At 37.0% G+C, this 21,821-nt stretch overlaps 1 protein-coding gene across 1 annotated transcript in view; it reads right to left on the bottom strand.

Annotated features, from left to right (window-relative positions):
* The window catches only part of ASCC3 (activating signal cointegrator 1 complex subunit 3), a 399,622-nt gene that overhangs the window by 240,475 nt on the left and 137,326 nt on the right, over window positions 1-21,821 (bottom strand). Inside the window, exon 14 of the mRNA XM_036767945.1 lies at window positions 12,061-12,195. Coding sequence (XP_036623840.1) covers window positions 12,061-12,195 — 135 coding nt within the window. The remainder of the gene's footprint in view (window positions 1-12,060; window positions 12,196-21,821) is intronic.

Below are 21,821 nucleotides of genomic sequence, written 5' to 3'. Positions count from 1 at the left end.
TGTTTGTAATTTCTGCTTATAATGTCTGTTTGTATTCTCTCTGAAGTTTAGGGTGCTTACTTTTTCCCCTGAACTAAGTGAATGATACATGTATGTTTAATTAAAGTAAAATTGTTAACCCCTTAAAGTTGCTTTCCTTTAGAAATGCAGATCAAAGAACTTGTGCTAGCAGCCCTCCTGTGGTCTGGTGTTATTGGTCTTACACCCCCACAGCAGTGGCAAGCAATATTATTGTTACAGTCAGACATAAGCTTGTAACTTTGAATATTTAAGTCGGAAATTATGTATAAGTCAGCAAGTTTACCTTCTAATTGTATTTAAATGCTTACTGTATCTAACTTTTTTATTTTTAAAAATGTTCTGGGAAAAAAAATTGTACTGGCACAGTAATGGCTTCTACAGAGATGCTACTATATCCATACTATATGAATGAAATTAGAATCTGTAAGAAATGGAATTGAAATACTCAAATAACTTCAGAAAGCCAGGTTTAAATTTAGAGATCCCAAATAAAACTGTCAGAAAGCTCCTCTGATCCTTCACAGGGTAGCAATAATACAATATTCAAAACTATGACTACAAATCAAGGAAAAAATTTTGAATCTATGACTGTGAATTTTTTCACAGCATAGATTAAGACTGTTCAATGACATATAGATAATTAAGCCTAACGAATATTTATGTAAATTTTCTATTATTTCTACACTGAACCATTCAGATGAGTGATTCTCAAACCCCATGTGAGGGGAAAAGAATATTGTTGTGTGCATTCATTATGAGAATAAGGTAGAAAAAAGGTAAATAATTTTTTGTCAATGAAAAATTAATATAAGTTTAAGGCAATAAATGTTGCCAGACATGCTTAGATCAAGGATTATGTGTGACTGGGAAAATTGCTAAGGCCTCAAATTCCCTATCTGTAAAATGAGTAGATTAGACTAGAACAGAGGTTTTCTGAGGTAAAGAAAAATAGTGAGCTTCATGAGCAGAAATCCTTATTTATGCAAGCTGCAAATTTTTTTTCATTGAGGCTAACAGTAAAATATATAGCTAGTTATTAAAAAAATAAAGGATGTGTGTATTAGCAATAGTACAAAAGCAATCTAGAAAACAGTGTAATATTATCCATACTGAAGTATGGAGTTTTGGGGCAAAGTCTAGTTGATCTAGACTACATCAATTCATACAAATGTAAATTTGGAGCTGCTTAGACCTTTTCTAGTCCAGTCCCTTCAATTTATAAATGAGGAAACAGAATACCCAAAGATAAATGACTTGTTCAAGGGCACACAAGAAAAAAAAATAATACAGTCAGAATTTGAACCTAGGTCTGGCTCTACCTCCCACTTTTAACATTTAAAATCCTTGAGGCCCGGGACTGTTTTACGTTTTTGTCTAAGAAGCTGTAGTGATTAGCACAATGCTTGTCAAACAGTAGATGTATCTTCTGAATTAAATGATGATTTTGGTTTGTAACACATAACTATATAAGGAAAGAATGGAATAAACTTAATGCATCTCAATTATGACTTCAAGTTTACAAAACTGAGTCAGATATTGACAATTTTATGAAAGAATATATTTTCATAGATCCAAGTATGATCATATTTTCTTCAGAGTCTGGCAAGAGGCAAATTTTCTCTTCAGTAAGTAAGTAATTCAGTAAGGAAGTTGGTAAAATTGACTTCTAAAACCCATTCCAAATTTGAGATGGTATGACTCAACCGATTTAAGAACATTTTGTCCTCATTCCATGTGGAGTTCTAATGGATGTTATCAACTTATATTCGTTTTTTGCCTAACATTCTTTAAACACAAATATACAGAAAAAAAATTCTATTGATAAAAGCAAGGTTGAGAAAGAACCTAAAGATTCATTAAAAAAAGCAATAGATTTTTAATTCTCAAAGTTATAATGAAGTTTAATGAAATTCAACTATTTCAAGTCATATCTTTGCAAAATAGTGATATCTGCAAATAAATGGGACATATGATTAAATGAAAAGAACAAAATAAATAGTACTACTAAAAGAATACTACTTTGAAAAATCAGTGAATATAATCTCTAATTCTCAGAATATTTCATGCCTTTTACAGTGACCATATTTGGAGTAGTAGACAGAATTAAGAGGTGTGTAGCAGGCAAAAATCCAGCAGATGGCTCTCAAAGTTCAAGTTTTAAAGGCACTAGAAAATTTCAATTTCCAAAGAAATCAAGTTTTTAAAAATTCTAAATTTAATATTAATGTCATTAAAAATCAAAATTATTGAATATCTAGAAAGATATGATGCTGCATAAGAAAAAAAGGATTTTTTATACTCCTAGAAAATATTTCAAAAGAAAATATAATAGGAACTAAATGTAATAGTTTTGAAACAGAAAGGATGAGTAAGAGAAGATTCCAATGGTTAAGAGGTGTGACATCGGCACTGTGGCATAGGTGAAAGAAAATTGCAGACACAGGAGTCAAGAAGACTTGAGTTCAAGTTCCAACTCTTGACATATATTTGATATGCAACTTTGGGTAAGTTAATTAAAGTCTAAATGTCCCAGGACAATCTCTAAAGCTAAGCTGAAAAGAAGATCATTGTTAAATGTTCCTAACCAGGCGTTCTGTGAAGTGATAAAATCACAGATCTGGTCAAAAAAATAAGGGAATAACTCAATCTCATAGGATGTTATTGTCCTATACACGATCAGCCTTCTGACCTTACTATTCCACCAAAACTGCTCTCTCTAAAGTTTCTAATGATCTCTTGGTTGCCAAATCCAATGGCCTTTCTCAAGCCTCATTCTTCTTGATCTCTCTGCACAGTCTTTGACATCTTTCATCCTTCTCTTAATCCTTCTGTCTAGGTTTTTGGGACACCACCCTCTCTTCTGGATTTTCTTCCAGTTCATTCCCTCTAACCATAGATGTCCCTCAAGATTCTGTCCTGGGCACTCTTCCCTGCTCACTCTATATTACTTCACTTTGGTGATCACATCACTTCCATGTATTTAAATACCATCCTCTATGCTGATGATTCTCAAATCTACCTATCCTGCCCCAACCCTTCTGTTGACCTCCAATCTCACATCTCAGACGTCCCAAACTGGATGTCTAGGAGACATCTTAAACTAATCATGTCAAAAACCCTCCCCTCCATTCCTGTTATGGTAGAGAGCATCAGCATCCTTCCTGTTCCTCAGGTTTGCAACCTAAGAATTAACTCCAATTCAATTCAACAAACATTAAGCACCTGTTATGTTCCAGGCACTGTGCTAGGCGCTGGGGATATAAATAAGAAAAATATGGTTCCTGCCCTCAAGAAGCTTACAATCTAACAGGCACAGGTAACACACCAAAAAAAGCCAGAAAGTGGGGATAGGGTTTGGGGGAGGGGGTGGAGGAAAATGACATACAAGGGAGTATCTTGATTTATGGAGCTGAAACCAAGTAAAGCTGCAGAGAGAAAGTAGAGTCACTAACATAGCCACTACACTGCTGCTACCATCTATAAAGGAGAGCTTTGAGAGGAATTTAGTGTTCTACCCTTCAGTCCACTGATCAGAGAGGAGAGGATGCTGAGGGAAGTGGGAAGGAGGTACATATTCAAGGCCAGCACGAGGATGAGAACTGGAGTGATCAGCTTATTCTGGGTGGGGAACGCTGTTCAACAGAGTTGAAATCAAGCACAGCTTGTTGCCAAGGCCTGTCATTTTCCCTCTACAACATCTCTCCTTTGCCTCTTCTTTCCTCTGACACTGCCACCACTCTGGTGCAGGGCCTTATCACCTCATGCCAAGATTATTGCAAAAGCCTTCTGATGAGTCAGTCTGCCTCAAAGCTCTCCCCACTCCATCCTCCACTCAGCCACTAAAATGATTTTTTTTAAAGCAGAGGTATGGCCACGTCTCTCCCCTACTCAACCACTTCCACTGGCTCCTTATTGCCTCTAGGAGCAAATACAAAATCCTCTGGCATTCAAAGCCCCTCATAACCTAGTCCCCTCCTACCTTTCCAGTCTTCTTAAAGCTTACTTTCTGACTGTATTTTTCAATCCAGTGAAACTGGCCTCCTGACTGTTTCACGAACAAGACACTCTGTTTCTCAGATCCAGGCATTTTTCTCAATGTCTTCCATACCTGGAAAAGCTCTTGTCCCTCATCTCCACTTACTGCTAAAGAGCTTAGCAGAGTGTCTGGCACACAGTAAGTACTACATAAATATTAGCTATTATTACTGACTTCCCTGGCTTCCTTTAAGTCCCAACTAAAATCTCACCTTCAACAGGAAGCCTTCCCCAACCCCTCTTAATTCTAGCGCCTTCCCTCTGTTAATTATCTCCTATTTATCCTGTATATAACTTGCTTCATATATATTTGTTTGCAAGTTGTCTTTGCCATTAGATTTTAAGTTCCTTCAGGGTTGGGGCTGTCTTTTTCCTCTTTTTGTATACCCAGTGCTTGGTGTAATGCCTGGCACACAGTAGGCACTTGAATGTTTATTGAACAATTATTTGTGCAGACAATGACACGTTTCATATACCAGTTTTTTTTTTTAAAAGATCAAGTAGAAATGGAGAGGCACATTTGGGTACTTGTTGAATAAAACAGCTTACCAATAAAGAATTGTGGAAAAGTGAAATGGTATAAAGAATATTACTGGAGAAATATGTAACTGAAAAAGAAAAGAGGCCCTATCATGGGGTGAGAACAAGAGATAACTAATGGACAGCATAAATGTTTCATTTTCACAAGACAAAAAATAAGAGGAAAGACAGCTACTGTTGGCTAAATGGTCTGCAGAGATCATAACAGGACATAGAAGTCAAACAAAAAGAGGACTCAAGAATGGACTGTGACCTTTGTAGCTGGAAAGAGCATCTATTTCAATGAGATCAAAGGTTAAAAGAAATACTGAAATATAGACAAAGCATTTTAATTATAATAATCGCAATTATAATGAACACAGGACATGAAAAGATATGGAAAAAGAGTAGAAAGAGGTGAAGAATACACTTAGGAAAAAGGAAAAGGAAAATTAGTAGAAATTATCTCACATAATCAAGGTGTGAAAACAGAAATCTAACATCTACTTCTAGGGTTCTGGGGTTTCAGGTTTCTCAGGACTTACTACATCTTGAGAACACAGGAAGTAGCATAAGGATACTTTCCAACAGCAACCCTCTATTAAAGTTAGGCTAGAAACATCACTGGCTACCAAATATGCCATATACGTTCTCAGGTCAAATTCTACTTCTTCGATGAAGATTTTCCAGTGACTCAGGTCCCCATTGATCTCTCCTGACACCGACCACTATAGTACTAAACATTTTGGAATTCATAAACATTGTCCTGCAAATGTTCCACCAAAGCAGTAAATTATATGATGTTTTCTTCATGCCCAAATGTGGGGTCGGGTCTGGTAGTATTTAACAAGAACTCAATAAATACTAGCTGAATTAAAGTTAGATGAAAATAATTTCATTAATATATACATACAACTATGAAAAAAACTAGCAAAAGAAAGACCACATGGAGCAGTTACAGGTAAGAAATGCATCAAGCAAAGATGAGAGGACAGATCATAAAAAGGAAACAGGATCAGAGGTTCAATTCAGCAAACACTTACAGCATACCCACTTTATGGAAAAATAGTGTGCTAGAACTATATGTGGAAATAAGGAAAAGGAGACATAATTGTTGCCTTCAAGGTATCAGTGGCCTATTAGGGGAGATATGACATGCACATATAGAAATACAACTCAAAGCAGAATGCAATGTCTTGTGGGAGAAGTAAAGATAAAGAGGGTATCAGAAAATTAAGAAAGGAGAGATTATTTCTAAAGTCTGACTGTGTTTCAGGGAGGTAGTCTGGATCAGACTGTATGAGAGATAAAAAGACTGAGAGCATGTATTAGGCATTTACTATGTGCTAAGCAGGCACTGTGCTAAGCAAAAGTAAGCAAGACAGTTCCTACCCTGAAGGACCATGCACAGTAAGGGAAGGGCTAGAAAAGGGGAGAGGTGAAAGAAGGGTATCTGTTAAGGAATAATGCGACAGGGGAGAATGGAGACAGTTGAGGGGAAAATGAAGTGAAGCATGACTGGGGTCCTTCCCAAAATAATGCTCAGAGGAAAAATGTCACCTATTAGGGGAGAAATGCCCCACAGTTGAATTCTCCTAGTGTGGCAATGTGGCAGGTGAACAGTAGGAGGTAGAGATTGGAGTGAACTGAGGATAACATCTGACTTACTTTTATTAATTTAATATTCATTAGTGAAATTTTATTGGAATTATCTTTATTTGGTTAGAAAATCAACACTTTGTCTCATAAAAGGTATTGGAATAATGGTCTATATTTCACTATGTTTTATAAATAGGGAATAAATATATAATAGAGATTATTTTTATTTCTAAGTTCTTAAAGGATATCACTGTGAAATCATCTTGCCCAGATATTTTTTGGTTTGTTTTTGGCAAGCTAAATCTTTGGTGACTGAGTGACTCTCCTAATTTCAAACACTGTGATATCTCATCTTTTAAGAAAAGAAATCATTTCCGACTGTGTCATTTTGGGGTAGTTTCTTGGTATATAATTAACTACTGGAATTATTAGTTTGGCTAATTTTTTTCTTCTCTTTTTTTTTTCCTTTAAAAATCTTTATTACAAGAGACATCTCTGAGAAGGAGGATGTTAAGGAACATATGAAATTAGAAAGATGTAAAATCAAAATGCATTAATAAAAAAGATACATTGTTAAAGTAAAAGAAACAGAGGCCCAGAATAGGGAAAAAATTCACCCTAGACCTCAAAATTAGTAAATAACTGTACAAAGAACTCAGATTTAGGTTTTTTGACTTCAAGTCAATTGCAGTGTTATGTAGATATAACATTGCTTTTCATGTTAACAATAAACTATGAGCTCAAATATTAAGAAACACAACTTAAAATGTAAAAAAGAAGAAAAGACATAAAGTATTCCACAATATTTTTTAAAATTTCTTTTGTGCATGCTGTAGTCTCTCCTTTTCCATTTTTAATTTTAGAGATTGATCTGTATTAATCTTTGGACTAAATTTGAAAGATGTTTGTCAATTTAATTGGTCTTTCTGAAAAAGCAACTCTGAGTTTTAATTACTAATTTCATTCATTTTCTTTTTTTTAAATTTTTTTATTTTATTTAAATTTATTTATTTAACATATTTGGTTTTCAGCATTGATTTTCACAACAGTTTGAATTAAAAATTTTCTCCCCATTTCTACCCTCCACCCCACTCCAAGATGGCATATATTCTGGTTGCCCTGTTCCCCAGTCAGCCCTACCCTCTATCACCCCCCTCCCCTCTCATCCCCTTTTCCCTTCCTTTCTTGTAGGGCAAGATAAATTTCTACGCCCCATTGCCTGTGTATCTTATTTTTTAGTTGCATGCAAAAACTTTTTTTTTTTGTTTTTGAACATCTGTTTTTAAAACTTTGAGTTCCAAATTCTCTCCCCTCTTCCCTTCCCACCCACCCTCCCTAAGAAGTTGAGCACTTCAACCTAGGCCACGCATGTATCATTATGTATAACCCTTCCACAATACTCATGTTGTGAAAGGCTAACTACATTTTGCTCCTTCCCAACCCATCCCGCTTTATTGAATTTTCTCCCTTGATCCTGTCCCGTTTCCAAAGTATTTGTTTTGATTACCTCCACCCCCATCTGCCCTCCCCTCCATCATCCCCCCCCTTTTATTTTTTTTTATCTTCCTCCCTCTTCTTTCCTGTGGGGTAAGATACACAACTGAGTATGTATGGTATTCCCTCCTCAGGCCAAATCGGATGAGAGCAAGGTTCACTCATTCCCCCCTCACCTGCCCTTTCCCCTCCTCCCACAGAACTGCTTCCTCTTGCCACCTTTATGCGAGATAATCCACCCCATTCTATCTCTCCCTATCTCCCTCTCTCAGTATGTTGCCCTCTCATCCCTTAATTTCATTTTATTTCTTTTAGATATCTTCCCTTCATCTTCAACTCACCCTGTGTCTGCTCTCTCTCTTTTACATATATATATATATAAAACACACACACATATATATACATACATACACATGCATACATATACACATACATACATACATACACATTCACTTATATATATACGTAAACATATATATATATATGCATATTCCCTTCAACTACCCTAATACTGAGGTCTCATGAATCATGTACATCATCTTTCCATGTAGGAATGTAAACAAAACAGTTCAACTTTAGTAAGTCCCTTGCAATTTCCGTTTCTTGATTACCTTTTCATGCTTCTCTTGATTCTTGTGTTTGAAAGTCAAATTTTCTATTCAGTTCTGGTCTTTTCATTGAGAAAGTTTGAAAGTCCTCTATTTTATTGAAAATCCATATTTTGCCTTGGAACATGATACTCAGTTTTGCTGGGTAGGTGATTCTAGGTTTTAATCCTAGCTCCATTGACCTCCAGAATATCGCATTCCAAGCCCTTTGATCTCTTAATGTAGAAGCTGCCAGATCTTGGGTTATTCTGATTGGGTTTCCACAATACTCAAATTGTTTCTTTCTGGCTGCTTGCAGTATTTTCTCCTTGATCTGGGAACTCTGGAATTTGGCAACAATATTCCTAGGAGATTTCTTTTTGGGATCTATTTGAGGAGGTGATCGATGGATTCTTTCAATTTCTATTTTGCCCTGTGGCTCTAGAATATCAGGGCAGTTCTCCTTGATAATTTCTTGAAAGATGGTATCTAGGCTCTTTTTTTGATCATGGCTTTCAGGTAGGCCAATAATTTTTAAATTATCTCTCCTGGATCTATTTTCCAGGTCAGTGGTTTTTCCAAGGAGATATTTGACATTGCCTTCCATTTTTTCATTCCTTTGGCTCTGTTTTATAATATCCTGAATTCTCATAAAGTCACTAGCTTCCACTTGCTCCAATCTAATTTTTAAAGTAGTATTTTCTTCAGTGGTCTTTTGGACCTCCTTTTCCATTTGGCTAATTCTGCCTTTCAAGGCATTCTTCTCCTCATTGGCTTTTTGGAGCTCTTTTGCCATTTGAGTTAGTCTGTTTTTTAAGGTGTTGTTTTCTTCAGTATATTTTTCAGTATTTTTTTTGGGTGTCCTTTAGCAAGTCATTGACTTGTTTTTCATGGTTTTCTCGCATCCTTCTCATTTCTCTTTCCAATTTTTCCCTCTACTTCTCTAACTTGCTTTTCCAACTCCTTTTTGAGCTCTTCCATGGCCTGGGACCAGTTCCTGTTTTTCTTGGAGGTTTCTGTTGTAGGCTCTTTGACTTTATTAATTTCTTCTGTCTGTATGTTTTGGTCTTCTTTGTCAGCAAAGAAAGAATGCAAAGTCTGAGACTGAATCTGGGTGTGTTTTCGCTGCCTGGCCATATTCCCAGCCAACTAACTTGACCCTTGAGTTTTTCAGTGGGGTATGACTGCTTGTATATTACAGAGTTCTATGTTCCACGTTTGGGGGGAAGGTGCCAGCTCTGCCACACCAGCACTGCTCCTTCCCCAAGAACCCCCAACCCGAACTGGGCTTAGATCTTCGGCAGGCTGTGCACCCCTGCTCTGATCTGCCACTTAATTCCTCCCACCAGGTGGGCCTGGAGCCGGAAGTAACAACAGCTGTAGCTGCCCCACTTCCGCTGCCCCTGGGGCTGGAAGCTGAACCGCGAACTCCTTCCACTCCCGCAGCTTTTCCCACTAACCTTCTCCGCAGTCTTTGGTGTTTGTGGGTTGAGAAGTCTCGTAACTGCCGCAGCTCACTGAATCAGGACGCTAGGGCCCCCTCTGCCTGGCTTCTGGTCTGGATGGTCCACGCCGCTCAGGCTGGGCTCTGCTCCACTCCATTCTCGGCTCTCAGCTCCCAGCTCCAAGCTCCGTGTGGGATAGACCTCACCCAGAGACCATCCAGGCTGTCCTGGGCTGGAGCCCTGCTTCCCTCTGCTGTTTTGTGGGTTCTGCCGTTCTAGAATTGGTTCAGAGCCATTTTTTATAAGTTTTTGGAGGTTCTCGGTAGGGAGCTCACACTATTCCCTGCTTACCAGCCGCCATCTTGGCTCCGCCCCCCTCAATTTCATTCATTTTCAAGTCTACTTCTTCCGTTCTTAAGCTTATAATCTCTCTTTATTAACTTTTTCAGAGGCCCTTCTTCTGGTTCTTTTCTAGCATCTTACTATATAAGTTTAATTATTTCTCACTGATGTGACTTTGATTCAAGGAATAGCTTTGGCTAAATTCCCCAACTTGCACAGTTCCTGGCACACACTGGGCACTTAATAAATGGTTGGTGATTTATAGACTGATCCCACAGGCTTTTCTATGTGGTACTGTCTTTTAAATACTACACAAGGTGTATTCCCCTCTCTTTTTTCTTTTTAAAACTCAAATACCGTTAAATAGGTAGCTTTTTCAGGTTCTATAAAGTTGTATAATTTTATTAATTTGACTGTTATTTAAATTTATGATGTCACAGAGTAAAAATACAGTTTGTATAATTTCTTCCTGTTTAAATTATACAGGAAAACGATATAACCTCTTATGTGATCAATTTTTGTGAGGATCTGTTGTTAATTTTGAAAACAATGCATAGTCCTTATTTTCCCTTTACAATTTGTTTTTCTCTTTATGTTCTTGCTTATTTATCTTCTCTATCTTTTTGCTAATAAATATGGATGTATGTTAATAATACACATTTTTATCCCAAATAATAGTCTGATGTCTGTTACAGTTATTATATCTACATAACAAAAATATATAATTGCAACTATAAATAGTAAATAAGCTATATATTTTTTGTTAATAATTGTTCATTCAATCAGTTTATAATCTCTTCTCTACTGCTTTTTAGGTGTCTCTTCCTAGACGTGGGCAATGAAAGATAACACATTCAGAATGATGGCTTCAGGGTATGACATGATGAGGAAACCCTGAGCTAGTTTGTAAGCAGTGAACACTGAGGGATGAGGAGAGACTCAAGATTCATAAGAAGCAGAAAAATTCATGACACAAACTCCTGGAGAAGATGAGAGGGAAGAGGATCAGATTAAGGATACATGTAAAACTATAAGCCCTGTCAAGGAGATGGGCATGTCTTCCTAAGTGAAAGGTACAAAGGAGGTAAAGACAAATTAAAACATTGGTTTTGAAGTGTTGAGTATCCTGTAATTCTGTGATTTTTTTTTCACTATGTAGTAGACAAAGTCTTCTCAGACAAAGGATGGTGAGAAGATGGCGGGCTACAAGAAAAAGGAGTCACTAACATGACCACTACACTGCTGCAAAGTAACACTGAAGAGCAGCGTGAAGAAGGTATTGGGAGTAAGGAGCTATTGAAACTGAGAGCAGTTAGGAATTAAGTGTCAAAAAAGAAAACAAAAATTGTTCTCTTACATTCCTTTAACAAAATCTATCTTAATCATTCGGATTTTCTTCATATACAGTATTTTGTTCCTTACTGCACATATCAACATACTAATTATTTTGTAATGATTTCAAAATCTGCCTAACAATTTCAAGTAATAATGTAATCAAGGCAATGCTAAATTGAACTACAAAATGTAACTGAGTTTAGCAATTAATTTGTTCTATAGAATGAGATTTTGTGATATTTTTAATCTATATAGAAAATAAAAATATTTTTAAAGATTCTATAAAAGTAGTAATGTTGCATTATTGAAAAATATGTACAGCTAAAGGCTTATTTTGAGAAATGCAAAATAAAAGTCATTTAAAGATCAGATTTCCCAATCTCAATGAAAATTTATTGCTGCATTTTAAAGAATTTATACTTTTATCGTTAAGGAAGTCCGTATTTTAAAAGTGCAAATAATTAAGAGTAAGTTTTATGGTGTTTAATCCAACAACACAACAAAGTAGTGTAACTATAACAGAGTATGGAAGGTAATAATAATTTAACTTCTCTCATACATTTGTCAGAAAGGAAAATCCAACCTATTGTATCATATATCTGCAATGTGTTTTTTACTTCAATTTTTAAAAACTGAAGTAAAATTGCTACGATTTTTAAAAACATTTTTCATCAGTCGCCCACCTGTTTTTCAGCATGTCCATATTCAGCTCCTCGGTTTGGCAAAAAATAGCAGATGTGGCCATTATTTTTGGCTTTTTCTCTTAAAGCCATAGCTGTTCGTACAGTAGCATTTCGAGCATGCACAAAAACCATCACCTAAAACAAAACAGACAGCAATTTATTCAATAAATGAAGGCTGAACATTATTATTAAGCTGAATACAAACAGTATAATCAGCTCTTAATCAAATACAAAATGTTTGCTTTTTAAAATAAACTTCTTTTCGTTTGATGTCATTCAGTTCTTTTAAAATCATTTCTCCCCAACAAAACATGTTTTACAACCATACTCTCTCAGGAAACCAAAGACTTTGAATGGATGCACAAAAGAAAAACAAATTTATTAAGCACTTTGTGTCTGGCACCATGCTAAGCATTAGGGATACAAAAACAAACAAATCAGATACTGCCTACAGAACTTACATTCTAAAAGAGAAGACAACACATAGATAAGAGTTGGAAAGGGTGTGGGAGGGCACATTGGGAAGGGCAAAATAGTTGGGAAATGTCTCATAAGTGATATGGCCTGGTTCTGGGCAAGACAAAGTGAGTGCTCAATTTTTAAAGCCAAGGTCCCACAGGCAGAGTCCAAGTTCTGTTTGTAGTGTAGGAGGAAGAAGAGGGAAAGACCACAGACAGCATGGTTTACAAGCTACCCAACAAATCCTCATTTACAAGAGATAATTGTAGCCTACATAGTATACAGAGAGCTCACCTTGGAGTCAGGAAGACATGAGCTCATGTCTCACTTCTCACATATGAGCTCCTGGGCTCCCAAATATTTGATCCTGGACAAACCACTTAAATGACTGATGCCTCAGGAAATTCTTTCTGACTATATGCTTGGGAATAGTTACAGATCTGTATGGGTAGAGAGAGTCTGCTCAACTGGGCACTCCAGACACCAGTGAAATCAAAGGTTCAGTGAAAACAGAACAAGACCCCATAAATATAGTCAGCATTATTTTAAGTATTCTTAAAAAATGGAAGATGTTCCTGAAGGTACAGAATAACATGAAGTTCAAGGAATAGTTGTACAATAATCTTATTCACATTGCTCTAGTCAGCTACTATCATAACACTGGAGTCTGAATATAATAAATTATGTATACTTAACCAAGTAATTACAAAACACATCTGATGATGGACAGGGTGAAAGGAGAGAGAGTGTAGAATAAACAGGGAAAACAGGATGGAGGGAAATACACAGTAATTATAATTCTGAAAAAAAATTTACTGTAAGTTTCTCTGATAAAGGTCTCATTTCTCAAATATATAGAGAACGAGGTCAAATTCATAAAAATAAGAGCTATCGGCCAAATGATGAATGGTCAAAGGACATGAACTGGCAGTTTTCAGATGAAGTAATCAAAGCTATCTATAGTCATGTGAAAAAATGCTCTAATTCACTATTCACTAGAAAGATACAAACAACTCTGCCATACCACCTCACACTTGTCAGATTGGCTAATATGAAACAAAAGGAAAATGACAAATTTTGGAGGGGGTGTGGGAAAATTGAGATACTAATACTCTGTTGGTGGAGTTGTGAACTGATTCAAATATTCTAGAGAGAAATTTGGAACTATGCCAAAAAGGCTATAAAACTATGCATACCCTTTGACCAAGGAATACCACTACTAAATCTGTATGCTAAAGAAAGACATAATAATATTTTTTTTTAAAAGGAAAGAGACCTATTCGCACAAAACTATTTACAGCAGATCTTTTTGTGGTGGCAAAGTATTGGAAATTAAGAGGATACCCATCAAATGAGGAATGGCTGAAAAACCTGTGGTATATGATTGTGACAGAATATTGTTGTACTATAAGAAGTGATGAACAGGATGCTTTCAGAAAAACCTGGAAAGACTTGCAAGAACTGATACAAAGTGAAGTGATAGGAACAAGGAGAACACTGTATACAGTAACAGCAATCCTATGCACTGAACAACTGTGAATGACTTGGCTATTCTCAGCAATATGATTCAAGACAATTCCAAAGGACTTAGGATGAAAAATGCTATCCTTCACCAGAGAAAGATCTGATGGCGACTCAATGCAGATGAAAACATACATTTTTAAAACTGTGTTTATTTTTCTTGGGTTTTTTTGTCTTTGTTTTCTTACACAACATGACTAATATGTTTTGCATGACTGGACATGTATAACCTATATCAAATTGTTTGCCATCTCAATGATGGAAGAAGGAAGGGAGGGAAAGAACTTGGAACTCAAAATTTTTAAAAATGAATGTTAAAAACTGTTTTTATGTGTAACTGGGAAAAAATAAAATATTGTTAAAAAGAGTTCTGAAATCTTAGAATAGTTCATTACTAAACAAAAAGAACATTGTCACTACGTCAAAGTAGATACCATGACTTCCTAATTGGTTTCTTAGATATTGCTTGATTGACAATTATCTATACATTTCAAACTGGATATTTTATAGACAACTCAAATTCAACATGTCCAAAAGAGAACTCACCTTCTAAGTTTACCTCCTCCACCCTCCCCCCCAAAAAAACCCTTTTCTGAACTTCCATATTTTTGCTGAAGTCACACTCGCCCTTCCAATCACCTCCCATGTTGTTAAGTTCAGTATAATCTGACTCCTTGTTCTCCATCACCCCAAACATTGAATCAGCTGCCAAATCATGCTGATTCTGCTTCTACAAAATTGCTGACATCTCTCCCCATCTCTCTACTTTCACAGCTACCATAATTGCATCCAGGCCTCAAGGCCACATGTGACCCTCTAGGTCCTTAAGTGCAGCCCTCTGACTGAATCCAAACTTCACAGAACAAATCCCCTTAATAAAAGGATTTGTCCTGTAAAACTTGGACTCAGTCAAAAGGCTGCACCTGAGGACCTAGAAGGCCACATGTGGCCTCGAGGCTGCAGGTTCCCAACACCTGGATAGCCTGTGCTATTGCAATAACCCTCCTATCTTCAGTTTTTCCCCTTTCAAATGCATCCTCTAAATATCCATTTTTTAAAGCTTATTATACATTATGCCACTTCAAGGACACAAAGCCAATCAAACTGGCCTTCTTTCTGCTCGTCATAAATGGTACACCATTTAAAATCCCCTCATGCCAAGAACCGACTCTTTCCTCACCGACTCTCTCCTCACCTTATCCTATTAAAATCTTTAGTTTTTTTAAGAACTTGGCTCACGTTTTTTTTCTTTTGTTTTCAAATTTATTTATTTAATTTATTTAATATATTTAGTTTTCAGCACTGACTTTCACAAGAGTTTGAATTACAAATTTTCTCCCCATTTCTACCCTCCCCCCACTCAAAGATGGCATATATTCTGGCTGCCCCGTTCCCCAGTCAACCCTCCCTTCTGTCACCCCACTCCCCTCCTATCCCCTTTTCGCTTACTTTCTTGTAGGGCAAGATAAATTTCTATGCCTCACTGCCTGTATATTTTATTTCCTAGTTGTATGCAAAAATTTTTTTTGAACATATGTTTATAAAACTTTGAGTTCCAAATCTTCTACCCTCTTCTCTCCCCAACCACCCTCCCTAAGAAGGCAAGCACTTCAACATAGGCCACATGCATATCATTATGTAAAACCCTTCCACAATACTCATGTTGTGAAAGACTAACTATATTTTGCTCCTTCCTAACCTATCCCCCTTCAGTCAATTTTCTCCCTTGACCCTGTCCCTTTTCGAAAGTGTTTGTTTTTGATTACCTCCTCCTCATATCTGCCCTCCCTTCTATTGTCCCACCCCCCCTACCCACCCCACCCCCTTCGCTTTTTATCTTATTCCTCCTTCTTTCCTGTGGGGCAAGATACCCAATTGACAGTGTATGGTATTCCCTCCTCAGGGAATCTCATGAATCATACACATCATCTTTCTATGTAGGAATGTAAACAAAACAGTTCAACTTTAGTAAGTCCCTTGCAATTTCCGTTTCTTGATTACCTTTTCATGCTTCTCTTGATTCTTGTGTTTGAAAGTCAAATTTTCTATTCAGCTCTGGTCTTTTTCACTGATAAACCTTGAAAGTCCTCTATTTTATTGAAAATCCATATTTTGCCTTGGAGCATGATATTCAGTTTTGCTGGGCAGGTGATTCTTGGTTTTAATCCTAGCTCCACTGACCTCCAGAATATCATATTCCAAGCCCTTCGATCCCTTAATGTAGAAGCTGCTAGATCTTGGATTATTCTGATTGGGTTTCCACAGTGCTCAAATTGTTTCCTTCTGGCTGCTTGCAGTATTTTCTCCTTGATCTGGGAACTCTGGAATTTGGCAACAATGTTCTTAGGAGTTTTCTTTTTGGGATCTTTTTCAGAAGGCGATTGGTGGATTCTTTCTATTTGTATTTTACCCTCTGTCTCTAGAATATCAGGGCAGTTCTCCTCGATAATTTCTTGAAAGATGATATCTAGGCTCTTTTTTTGATCATGGCTTTCAGGTGGTCCAATAATTTTTAAATTATCTCTCCTGGATCTATTTTCCAGATCAGTGATTTTTCCAATGAGATATTTCACAGTGTCTTCCACTTTCTCATTCCTTTGGTTCTGTTTTATAATATCTTGATTGATCTCATCAAGTCACTAGCTTCCACTTGTTCCAATCTAATTTTAAAGGTAGTATTTTCTTCAGTGGCCTTTTGGACCTCCTTTTCCATTTGGCTAATTCTGCCTTTCAAGGCATTCTTCTCCTCATTGCCTTTTGGGAGCTCTTTTGCCATTTGAGTTATTCTATTTTTTAAGGTGTTATTTTCTTCAATATTTTTTGGGGTCTCCTTAGCAAGTCATTGACTTGTTTCTCATGGTTTTCTCACATCACTCTCATTTCTCTTCCCAATTTTTCCTCTAATTCTTTGACTTGCTTTTCCCAATCCTTTTTGGGCTCTTCCATGGCCTGAGACCAGTTCATGTTTTTCTTGGAGGCTTTTGATGTAGGCTCTTTGACTTTGTTGACTTCTTCTGGCTGTATATTTTGGTCTTCTTTGTCACCAAATAAAGATTCCAAAGTCTGAATCTGAATCTGAGTCCATTTTCGCTGCCTGGTGATATTCCCAGCCAACTACTTGACCCTTGAGTTTTTCTTCGGGGTATGACTGCTTGTAGAGTAGGCAGTACTTTGTTCCAAGCTTGAGGGGATGTGCTGTTGTTTTCAGAGCTATTTCTATACAGCCAGCTCTGCCACACCAGCACTACTCCTCCCCCCCTCCCCCAAGAACCGCCAACCCAGACTGGACTCAGATCTTAAGCAGGCTGTGCACTCCTGCTCTGATCTGCCACTTAATTCTTCCCACCAGGTGTGCCTGGGGCAGGAAGCAACTGCAGCTGTAGTTCTGTAGCTGCACCACCCCCACTGCCCCTGGGGCGGTGGCCAAACCTGTGAACTCCTTTCACTCTGTGACAGCAGCTTTTCCCACTAACCTTCTCTGTTGTCTTTGGTATTTGTGGGTTGAGAAGTCTGGTAACTGCCAAAGCTCACTGGTGCAATAGACCTTACCCAGCAACCATCCAGGCTGTCCTGGGCTGGAGCCTTGCTTCCCTCTGCTATTTTGTGGGTTCTGCATTCCTAGAATTTGTTCAGAGCCATTTTTTATAGGTTTTTGGAGGGACCTGGGGGGGAGCTCACTCAAGTCCCTGCTTTCCAGCCGCCATCTTGGCTCTGCCCCACCTTGACTCATGTTTGACATTCTATATGATGCCATTCTTGACCTATTCCCAGCCTCCAGCATCTTTCTCACCCAAATTTCTTTTTGTTATAATTTATTTCATATTTAACTATATAGCACATGTTTTCTCCCCTAAGAGAACATAACAGCATTGATGGCAGAGTTTCATTTTTATCTTTGTATGCTCAGTGTTCAGCAGTGCCCAGCACAAAGGAAATACTTAATAAATACTGAATAATTGCTTGATCTTTGCTCATATCTCTAAATGCTGTCTTATTTAAGGAAGCCCAATACCAAACTTATACGTTCACTAATACGTTCAATAATACGTGCATTATCTAACACAAGGGTTGCTATAAGGAAAGCACTTTGTAAATCTTCAACTATTAATTAGTCAACAAGCATTTATTAATTACTTATAAAGTATCAGGACTGTGCTAAGTCCTGGAGATACAAAGAAAAGCAAAAATATGATCCTCGTACTCAAGAAGCTCAATTCTAATGGGGCAGGAAACAGGCAAACGACTACATACATAAGCATACAGAGAATATGAAAGGTAAACCAAAAGAAAGTGCTATTTTATTACTACTACAATAACTAATAGCACTGTTAAAGTAACAGTTGAGATAATCAAGTTCTTATAGCTATCATCAGTACATCAATAAATATTCATTAAATGCTGACTACGTGTTAGAAACTACAGATACAAAGAAAGGCAAAAAATAGTCTCTTCCCTCAAGGAGCTCATGATTTAATGAGGGAACACAACAAAACATAAAAAGAAGCTGAAGATTAAAGAGGAGAATGGAGCTGAAGGGTGCAAGGTTGGGGGCATGTATCAGGTGGCAAATGATAACATAGCTGCCCTGGATACCCTCCTTAAATTGAGGGTGTGGGAGAAGGTCTCTGATGTCCACCCTGTACCCTCTCCAATCAGAGGGGTGAGGGTGGTCAGCACCAGAAGGTGCTAAGGAGATGAGAGTTCTAGAGTTGATGTAATTTTGCAGGATCATGAGTTTCTGGAGAACATGATGAAGTCCAAGAGAGTAGCCAGTTGGAAAATGATGATATAGTTACAGTGGGTATCCTCTTCATGTTTAAAGGGGCAAGAGAGGAGACTTATAGCTATAGAGAAGATGTAAAGCTGTGCAGATAAAAGTGACCTGTGTCTAAAAAACCCCAAAGATTTCATGATTCATTTGACAGACCTTAAATATGTTAATTATAACTATCAAGAGCACAAAATTTAGGGTTTCATACCTTGTCAAACTCACTTGAAACAGAAAGATTGTCGATTTGTTTTTGTTTTTCTTAAAATGAATAGAAGATTTTAGCTGCTATTTACATAATTTATCATATAAAGTGATAAAAAAACATAATTTGGGTTTCTAAAGACAAGCATTTGTGAAATCCTTTCTTCCTCATTTTCAACTAGACTATATTTTGCAAAAGGCAGCAAAGAGAGAAACTAATTTTTGTAACTGTTATGGAGGAAACCTTTCGATGGTACAGAACTAAAGCGCTACTCAGATATATTTCTATCATATTGTGTTTTCCTAACAATGTCTTGAACACTCAGCTAGAAAGTACAGTAAGCTGGAACACTAAATTTCCTAAATGTGTTGGTAGTGAAGTTGCTGGTATAAGAAGAATATGTTTTGTTTTTCTGCTAAGTACATGTTTTCATAGGCTCAAGTATTCTAAATTTTCTAGAAAAATCAAAACGTAAGTGTGATGGGTTCATATCACTTATTTGGAATCCTAAAGAGGTTTCTAATGTCTTCATAAGTGTTTTACCTAAATGATATTGTCACCACAAGGTGAAAAATAATATTAAATACTGGTGAAGTTAGTACAGTAGTCTTATTTTAAAATTGATTTAACTATACACAGAAACTTCATAATGAAGTGTCAGACTACTGTTTACTTAAGTATATGTAGCATATTCATATATTATACATATAAAATATATTCAATTGTATAATAGTTTTAAACTGAAATTTGCTATAAAACTTATAATAATTATTAATGAGAAAACTTAATAAGTGCCATATTCAATTCAATGAGTGTTAATTAAAGCACCTATTATGTGCTAGGCATGGTTTCTTTTTTATCTTTCTATTCCTAGCATCTAGAAATATTTATGGTATCTAGTTTCTTTGGTTCTTTCAATTTGGGGGAAGAGAATAAAAAAATAAAGTTAAAAAAAAAAACCTATCTGCCATATAATGCGCAAGATGCTGGCGATACAAATACTAAAAAAGAAACAGTTCCTGTTCCCAAGAAGGTTACTATTTTACTGGGGATAAACGACATGCAAGTACACTGAATAAAGAGAAAATGTAAAGCAATTTTGTAGTGGGACACACTACCAAATGGGGGAAGGGGATCAGAAAAGGCCTCTCGTTGGACAGGAACTAACCATCAGCTACATCTTGGACAGGACTATGGATCTGAAGGGGCAGGAACATTCTAGACATATGGAAAGCTTTTGTGAAAACAGGACGGCAGGAAAATAGAAAGCCTTGTAAAGGTATAGCAACTGGGTTAGAATATGTGAAAGGAATGGATATGAAATAAGTCTGAAAAGACAGGTTGGAGTCAAGAAGCAATCAGGAAGGTATTGACACTTATGGGCTTACCTTAATCTGTTAGATATATTTCAAGGAGAGAATTTGTGAACAGTTCTAGTTCTAATGTGTCTATCCTCCACACTACTTTCCTCTTTCACCTTCATCTAAAACAGTTTTGAGATATACTATGGAACTAAATATTCTCCAACAAGTTCAGAGATATTCTCTATCATTCAGACATTCTCAGACAATTCATTCTCTTACATAAAATATGAATATGTTCAATTTCTTTAAAATCTAGAATCTCAGAATTTGAAGGTATCTCAAATGCCTTCTATCTAGTCACCTCAATTTCCCTTGTGTGAGGCACTCGCATCTAGGTGGATCAGGAAAACCCTGAGATAGGAAGGGGAATTTGAGCTGAATTTTGAAGCAGAAGAGGAGTAGAATTCCAAGCATAAAGTTCTAGCTTGTACAAAGGCAAAGAGATGGGAGATGGACTGTCAGTGTGAAGAACAGCAAGAAAGCCTGTTTGCCTGGGCCACAGAAAGAATAAAAGGTCAGCAAAGTACATGGCTAGAAGCATTTATATTGTCTTATCATCAATCAGTCAGTAAGCATTAATTAAGCATCTATTATGCGCCAGGCACTGCACAAGGCATCGGGGTGCAAGTACAAAAAATAAAGGAATTCATACGTTCAATAAGCCTATGTTCTAAATGAGGGATACAAGTAGTAGATGTAAAAATGCATACAGCATAGATACAAAATTAATAAATACAAATATATACAAAGTAGTAAAACATATGGTAGTCTGGGAGGGAGGACACTAGCATTTGGGGGGCTCAGGAAGGGTTTCACCCAGAAGGAGGTACACGAATTGCATCTTAAATGAGAAGGGAAAGTAAAGAGGGATTCCACTAGAGAGAGAGGCCATGTGGGAGAGCTAGTGAACAGGCACGGAAAAGGAGCTACATGTGGGGAATGCTTACAATAGGAGGCAAAACACCTACTCCAAGTTATGGTATGCTGGACAGAAGAGCCTTGATTTTTTGAAAGATTGTTCATCTCAGGTGATGAGGCAGCTGGCAGAATAGTAAGAGTGTGATTGATTGAGATCCTGGTGCATCTTTGGATCCCACACTGATACTTTCAATAGTACTGCCATAAGAAATGATAGACATGAGGAATTCAGAGAAACAAGATTTATATTAACTGACAGCCTGTGAATGAAACAGAACCAAAGGAAAAATAAAATATACACCAGAACAACATAAACAAAAACTTTAAAAGGAAGACAAACTCAGAGTGAATATAAAAAATAACATTGATCCTGGAGCAAAGCAAAATATCTATGTTTTAACTGAGCAAGGGGAGAGCTAAGTGACATACTGGGTAGCATGCTGGGCCTAATGTCAGGAAGATTCATGTACCTGAGTTCAAATCTGGCCTCAGACAGTAACTACCTATGTGACCCTCGACAAGTCAC

Source organism: Trichosurus vulpecula, chromosome 7 (assembly GCF_011100635.1).
Source record: "Trichosurus vulpecula isolate mTriVul1 chromosome 7, mTriVul1.pri, whole genome shotgun sequence".
Taxonomy (NCBI): domain Eukaryota; kingdom Metazoa; phylum Chordata; class Mammalia; order Diprotodontia; family Phalangeridae; genus Trichosurus; species Trichosurus vulpecula.
Note: the sequence above shows the minus strand (reverse complement) of the source record. Positions and strands in the feature narration are given on the sequence as shown.